Source organism: Poecilia latipinna, unplaced genomic scaffold (assembly GCF_001443285.1).
Source record: "Poecilia latipinna isolate Pla-1442-1.1 unplaced genomic scaffold, P_latipinna-1.0 Scaffold727, whole genome shotgun sequence".
NCBI lineage: Eukaryota > Metazoa > Chordata > Actinopteri > Cyprinodontiformes > Poeciliidae > Poecilia > Poecilia latipinna.
Window position 1 is genome coordinate 205,129 of NW_015113343.1, and position 7,917 is coordinate 213,045.

General features: G+C 41.6%; 1 protein-coding gene across 7 annotated transcripts in view; it reads left to right on the forward strand.

The window, feature by feature from the left end:
- Nucleotides 1-7,284, forward strand: part of tcf4 (transcription factor 4) — a 172,807-nt gene extending 165,523 nt beyond the window's left edge. For 4 of the 7 annotated variants that reach the window (XM_015045447.1, XM_015045450.1, XM_015045452.1 and 1 more), the window contains 4 exons: nucleotides 407-566; nucleotides 2,770-2,999; nucleotides 3,553-3,703; nucleotides 5,735-7,284. In XM_015045447.1, the coding sequence (XP_014900933.1) occupies nucleotides 407-566; nucleotides 2,770-2,999; nucleotides 3,553-3,703; nucleotides 5,735-5,783 (590 nt within the window). In that variant the 3' untranslated portion in view covers nucleotides 5,784-7,284. Of the gene's footprint in view, nucleotides 1-406; nucleotides 567-2,769; nucleotides 3,000-3,552; nucleotides 3,737-5,734 lie in introns of all 7 variants that reach the window. The other 3 variants (XM_015045448.1, XM_015045454.1, XM_015045449.1) reach the window with 2 other exon arrangements.
- The last annotated feature ends 633 nt before the right edge of the window (nucleotides 7,285-7,917 follow it).

A 7,917-nucleotide genomic window follows, 5' to 3' on the forward strand; every position in this document is an offset into this window, starting at 1 on the left:
GGATGGATGGATGGATGGTTGGATGGATGGATGGATGGATGGATGGATGGTTGGATGGATGGATGGATGGATGGATGGATGGTTGGATGGATGGTTGGTTGATTGGATGGATGGATGGTTGGATGGATGGATGGATGGATGGATGGATGGATGGTTGGATGGATGGATGGTTGGTTGGATGGATGGATGGTTGGATGGATGGATGGATGGATGGATGGATGGATGGATGGATGGATGGATTGATTGATTGATTGATTGATTGATTGATTGATTGGATGGATGGTGTCATCAGTTAATCTTTCGGTTGAAGTTCTGACGATGTGATTAGTTTCTCCCCTGTCTGCTGTATTTGACCTTTGAGTCCAGTTTGTTCTGTTTGACCTTTGACCCCTGCGGTTCCCTGCAGCCCTGTCCGGCGGCCTCCAGGGCCAGAGCACGTCCTCGGTGAGCTCGGAGATCAAGTCTGAGGACGAGGGAGACGAGAACCTGCTGCAGGACAGCAAGCCGCTGGACAAGAAGGACGACCTGGACAAGGAGCTCAAGGCCATAGAGAGGTCGAGATCTAGGTAACCCCGCCCACCGCCCAGACGTTCGCTTCCATCAAACCCCTCAGCTGGCCGGGACGCACGTCTTCCCATCGCACCCCCACGCTGACGGCCCGCCCTGGGCGCGCCGCCGCCTGCGGGTGCGTTGGGAACCAGCCTCTGAACTTTGATGAAGTGATCAAGTGTGATGAGAATCAGCTGAAAACCGCAGAGACTTCCTGCCTCCACCAGGCGTCTGCCTCTTAGTGCTGCCTCTACTGGCAGCTTGTAGAACTGCAGGATGTAACTGTAAAAATATGTTTTTACATATTTGTTAAAACTGTCGCTATGGTTGAGACAAATAATCTGAGAGATGATCGATGTCCTCCTCACTGTGCTGACTAGAAACAACCAATCAGAGCCAGGAGGCGGGTCTTATCGCTGTCAATCACCCTGAAAAAACCCCCAACCTAAATCACCAAAAATGGAGGTGCGGATTAAAATGGATACATTTCATTTACTTTTTAAAAATATATATTTAAAGTTTTTTGTTATTTTCCTTTTCTCTGATATTCCTTGTTTTGATTAATCAGCATCAGATATTTTAGAAGAAAACGAGAAAAAATAAAAACAAGTTTACCAGAAGAAATAATAAATAAAAGAATTAACTAAACAACACTGATTGGTGAATAAATAAATAAATAAATAGTAATAAAATAAATCAGCCACGATGTGACCTGCTATGCTAGCTGCTACGATGCTGCTAGCATAGCATGTTGTGAATGCTAAGTTTAGTTAGCATAGCCACCGATGACGGCAGATAGACTGACTGTAACTCTAAGCTGTTTCTCCGCCATTAGAAGATTTAGCAGTGCATTAACGATGATGATTGACAGCGCTAAGCCCCGCCTCCTGGCTCTGATTGGCTGTTTTTGGAGCATTTCTTCAGACGACAATAAAAGCTTAGAGAAGGTGGAGAAGATTGATTTTTCCACAGATTATCTGTCTCGTATTAAGCCGTCGGTTTTTACAGATTTGTAAAAGGTATTTTTTCTAAAAGCTGCTGCAGCTTTAAGGACGGGAGGCGGATCTGAGTGGAAGTGCAGCTGCTGGTTAACTTGGTGTCTCTCCACGGTCTTGAGCCTGGATTCAGCTGCTCCTCACACAGCAGAGTAGAGCCCTCCGTTAACATTCCCAACGAAGCGCCGCCCCGCTGCGCCCTGGGCGGGAAGCCGGCAGCACGGCGACCCGGCCCGGCTGCGGCCCGTCGGCCTTCACTCCTCCAAAGATGAACGATTTTCACCGTTTATCTGGTTCCTTTGTCAACCTGGAGGCGACCAGATCTGAAACATTTGGATCCTGAACCCTGAGTTTATACCCGATGGTGGCGGCCATGTTTACTGTGATGATGATGATGATGATGATGTTTTCTGCTTTGATTCAGTTTGAAAAAACAAAGAACTGATTCACTTAGAATTTGGGCCAATATCCAGTATTGTTCCCCATTTGGCCGTATAGATAAATATTTCAGTTTTTCTGAGCTACTTTAGAAATACTGAAAGAAGTTTCACAATATTTTTTCCTCATTAATGATGACAGAATATTACCATAACGAAGGTCATAAAAGACTCGGCAGCACCGTTTGTTTGTTTGTTTGTTTGTTTGTTTGTTTGTTTGCAGGATTGTTTCAAAGTCCTGCTGTAGCTGATCATTTAAAGGATGTTTTATATATTTTATTATTTATAAACTTTATTATTTTTCATGTAAGGCTCATCATAAAATGTCTTAAATTCATTTTTTTAAAGTTGGCCTTAATACGTTAATCTTGGGTCTTAAACTTTGTGGTAGCAGGACTTTGTAAATTTATTTTTTCCATGTAGGTTTTGAGTCACTGCGATTGATGACTCATGGCGGCTAACGCTAACCGTAACTAGCTGCTAATCCTTGCTAGCTAACTAGCTGCTTACCAGCGAGCTCTATGCCATCTGAGAAGAACAAAGCTGATGCCAAGAGCCACAAGAAAAACAACAAATTCAATTTTGTTCCCCTGCATTTCTTTTGAACTTCTCTGCCATGATATTGGTCTTAAATTTTATTCATAATGGTCTTAAAAAGTCTTAAATCTGAGTCGGTGAAACCTCCAAAGCCGTGTAAATTTAAACTGACCTGTTTTATCCTGAAATCTCCTCTTCCTCCCATGGTTCTCCTCTTCCTCCCCTTCGCTGCTCCTCCTTCGTCCCTCCAGCAACAACGACGACGAGGATTTGAGCCCGGAGCAGAAGATGGAGCGGGAGCGGGAGCGCAGGATGGCCAACAACGCCCGGGAGCGGCTGCGCGTGCGCGACATCAACGAGGCGTTCAAGGAGCTGGGCAGGATGGTGCAGCTGCACCTGAAGAGCGACAAGCCGCAGACCAAGCTGCTGATCCTGCACCAGGCCGTCGCCGTCATCCTCAGCCTGGAGCAGCAAGTCAGAGGTCAGAGCCAAACCAACACTTAGGAGGCCTGGCTCTGCACTGACAGGCCCGGTCCAGCAGGGGGCAGCAGCAACACCTGTTGCTTTAGGTTTCTATTTGCACAAGATAGTTCATCTTTGATCAAGGTGATAAAAAATAGTTTTGGGGTTTTTTCTTCACAATTTTGACTAATTTTCTGATGTCAAAAGTCAGAATTATGTTTTAAAGTCATAATTCAGAGGAAAAGAGTAAAAATTCTGAAATTAAAGTAAAAATTTAGAGGAAAGTAAAAGAATTTAAGTCAGAATTTTGAGTTTGCAGTAAAGATTCTGAGTAAAAACATTTAAAAAGATTTAAGTCAGAATTCTGAAATTAAAGTAAAAACTGAGAAAAATAAAAGAATACTGAGATTTAAATCAGGATTCTGAAAAATGTCAGGAGTTTTAGGTTTAAGTAAAATTTTGAGAAAAAAAGTCAGAATACGTTTTGTTTAGTGGCACTAATCCTCTTCCGTATAAAAGAAAGTCATAAAAAGCATCAGAAGACGAATGATTTTTTTTCTTGTTGTGTCCAGAGAGGAACCTGAACCCCAAGGCGGCCTGCCTGAAGCGCCGCGAAGAGGAGAAGGTCACCGTCACCTCAGATGGGACGCCCCTCTCGCTGGCCGCCGCCCACCACGCCGCCGCCGCCGCCATGGGCGATGGACCAAACCCCATGGGACAAATGTAAACCGCAGCAAACTCTCCTCCCCCTGAATGGTCAGAAGATTTCACTTCTGCACTAACCTGCTGTCGTATCTTTAACTCCGACCATCAGCTTCCTAAATTTCAGGCCAAAAACTCGTTTCTCCTCATTTGGGTTCAGATTATTCAGCTTCATGTTTTCAGGATTCAACAGAAAATCAAACGCAGAAAAATCAGCTTTTCATGCAAACACTGAACAAGTTGAAGTTAGGAGCAGAAAATTGTCCATACGTTAAAAATGATTAGTAATATCATAAATAGAAGGACAGAGCTGATTCAGAAATGACATTTTTAGCTGAAAATTGTCAAAAACTGTTGAGGCAAATTTATAAACTGTAGGAAAAAAAGCATGTGCTGAAGAAAAAAATGTTAAAAACTGAAGATAACGACAGAAAATATACAAATTAAAAAAAAATAATAGAAATATCAGAAACATCTGAGTAAAAAAGGAGCTTCAGCTGCTGAAAACTAGTTTTAATATCAGATTTTGGTTTTATGTTTGCCATGAAACCAAAATGTAAAAATATCTTATTCTTTTCTGATGTAGATGTAAATATTTCTACTGTAAATGATTGAACAGGAATAAAACTTCCTGGTTTCTTGATGTTAAAGTCGACGGCAACAAAAACCTTTTAATTTAATAATGTAATCATTTAGTAAAAACGTCTCTGATTGGCTGAACTTTTATTTCCTCTTTCACTTTGTAGACCTGAAAACAGATTTTAACTTTTTGTTTTTTTCTCTCCCAGATGAACCAAGGAGCTGCTGACATTAACTCTTTGCTTTTCTTTAATGTAGAAACGATGCCCGGTTCTTCTTCTGTGGTTTTTTGTCTTTTCTAACTCCCAGTCAGTCCTGGCAGCCGGCGATCTCATCAGCAGGAGATTAAAGTTGCAAAATTTTAATAAAACAAAGCAGAAAATAAGAATTTATCATAAATATAAGAAACAGTTTTCACAGCCTAGAACAGCGGTTCCCAAAGTGTGGGTCGGGAACCGCAGAGGGGTCACGAGACGCCAAATGAGGGGTCGCAAAATGATGCTAAGAATCATAATGATGTGGTCCTTTACCGTATGGAAGGCCAAACGGGGCAAAATTAAGTAAATAAATGTACCATTAAAATGTAATACACATTTTAAACGATAAAATTCAGTAAAAGTTTAGAAAATAAATTCCTCTATTTTTAAATAATGTTAAATAACTATATGTGTTTTTAAGAGGTCAAAGTTTGAGAACCTCTGCTCTAGAAAACAAGGATTGTATTCTTTGTCATTTATCGTGATACATTTCTTGTCAGTATAAGACTTTAGATTTATCATCATTACTATAAACTCCAATTAATGACGTTTAAAATCCCCAGAACTGTCCGTGTTATCGGGATTGTTATTTCTGAAATGTTTCCGTTTGATTATCCGTACAGTTTAGGGATGCGATAAACAGAACTGTGTCAATGTACCTTTTTCTGAAAGGTGTTGAAGCTGTAGTGAAATCTGTAGATTATCAGTAAATACCGGTTATCGGCTATAACAGTGATTAATATCGGATATCGATATCGGCCTAATTTTTGTATCAGTGTATCCTTAACATAGTTGCCTAAAAAACAAAAAGTAAATAGTTCATATTGTCACTTTTATCATTATAATAGTACTGAAAGATATTGTGATAAATCTTCTAGTCCATATGGCGCACCATTACTGCCAAAACATTTGCTGTATTATAAATTTAATGTCTTTTGGGTAAAAAGTCGCTGGATGTTTGTGACCCGAATTATTATATTTAAAAAAAAGCAAAAAATACAACTAGAAAAATAAAAATGCTTTTTGTTTTGAAAAGTTATGGAAGTCTGTCCAAATAAAAGGTCAAATTTGGACCTTTCAGATTTCTGCAAACGGCTGCATGTGGCCCCCGCGCCTCACTTTGGACACCCCTGGCGTACCGTCTCGGTTTGTTCCTGTGCTTCGGGTAAAGTCGCCTCTTCTGACCCGGTTGACCCGGTTTCCGTTTCCTCCGCAGGTCCAAGGTGCCAGAGTTCATCAGGATGATGAGTGACCACTTCCTCTGACGGCGTTCTCCACCAACCAATCACGCGCGCCGCCTCTCGCTCCAGCCCGACCACGTAGTTCCTCCGGGTCAGATCCGCCTTCGTCTCCTCTGTGATCTGTCGTCTCCTCTTCGTCGCCATCTTCTTCTTCTTCTTCTTCTTCTTCAGTCGAGAAAATCGGACTTCAGAGTCGCATTCGTCGCTTTCCGGACGTTTTGATACGACAACTGACAAATTCCTTTGGATCCGCCCCAGGAACTCTTGTGCTACGTGTTTTATCAGCATTCCCAGGACAAAAAGGCTCTATATAAATATATATAGTAAATATATATATATATATGTGTGTAAGAAAACAGAAAAAGTTTAAAACGGGCAGCGAGGAAGGTTGGGGTTAAGGAGGGAGCAAACATATCACAAAGTGTTTAAAGAGATTCTTGTTTTTTAACGCAACATTTGCGCAGCGGTTGATCGCAGCCTCGACACGGCACTCTAGCGCCGCACTGTGGATGAAGCTGTGCCTCACCACCTCTCGGATAGACGCACAGGGAGAGGATTCTGAAAAAAAACCTCCCTCAAACTTCCCGAGGAAAGCTTAGGAAGAAGACAAACCGGCACCCGCAGGAGCGCTTAGGCGCTTCTGTCCAAACCTGCACAAACTCATCATGTTTCTGTAGAGGTAAAAGTACAAAAACGGTTGGGAGTTAGCGACCAAACGGCCCGGATAGAGCGAAGAGTCACTGAGCAGACCAAACAACGCTAATGCTAGCTTAGCACGACAAATCATGGAGAGATGAAGGGAAACTTGGACTGGACAGCAAAGCGAATCACATTCCTTGAGCCGCTACTTGAATCAAGAGCTCCAACATGGAAACACAAAGCGAGGGTCAGAGGAGGCCAGGGAACAATCACCATGGCGACGGGGTCCGCTGCCGCCGAAGCATTCCCGCTCTGATCCCAATCCTGCCCACGCTCCGACACCGGTGAAAGGGGGCTTCAAGATGGCCGCCGCCGCAGGGCGGTAAAGTTCAGAGTTCATCCTGATTTTCACCAGCAGCAAGAGGTCAGAACAGGAAGTGGAAATATTTACAGACGAGTCCACAGTTACAGCATTTCCATTAAACAAGAAGTTAAATTCAAACATGAAAAAGTCACTAAAAATCACGGATGACGAAAGTCTGAGATGACAAATGTTCCTGGACGATAAATTATCCCAGAAGTTATTGCGATAAACGATAATATTGTTGTTTTGATTTTCAATCATTTTACTCTAATACTGAGTAACTGATGAAATTATCAATCATTTATGATTTAAAAATCACATCATCAGATGAACTGAACCAAGAGGCTGTCTTCAGTCAGAGGCTTCTTCAGATTTGCTGCAGCACAGACTGCTACAGGCTGTTCCTGCCAACAGCATCAGTAGCTACAATAACTCTTTGAATTGAGCCAAAATATAACATCAAGTAGAAATTTTTGTATTTTAGGGACCAAAATGAAAATAATTCATAGAAGTAACAAAAAATAGAAGAAAAATTTTCCAAACCAGTTTGTTTAAATAAAACTTCAACAGAAACTGCAGGTGTGTGTCTGGTTTTGGTTACAACATGTTTGTTTTTCATTCAGTAAAATCCAGAAATGTTATTGAAATAAAAGTAAAAAAAAACTAAAAGTACATTTTCTTCAAAATAAGTTTCTGCAGTAAATGTCTCCAGTTTTTAATACTTCTGCATCGATCCGATGAAAACTGACATGAAACCATCGGGACGTCTCCCAGTCTGGAAGCCTCCTTTCACCCCAGTTTGACCAATCCAGTTACTGGACTGAACTGGCCTTACCCCCCTCCCCCCACAGATGCAATTTGAACACTGACAGTTGAACCGACGTGCCTTTCTTAGAGTCCATATCATGGAGGAAGACGTTTCCTGGTCTTTTCATAGGATGCAAGCTTAGGGAAGCCTGTTGTTAGCGGTTAGCTTCTATGCAGTCAGGTTTTTTACCAGACCTGGGAATTTAAAAAATGATAAAAAGGTTAAAAAAAAAAAGTATTTTTTTGGATAAAAAATAAAGCAAAAAAACAAAAAAAATAAACTGTATTTAATGTACTGTATGCTTACCTGTAAGTAGACGGCGTGTTCTGGATAGACGCTTCGATTTA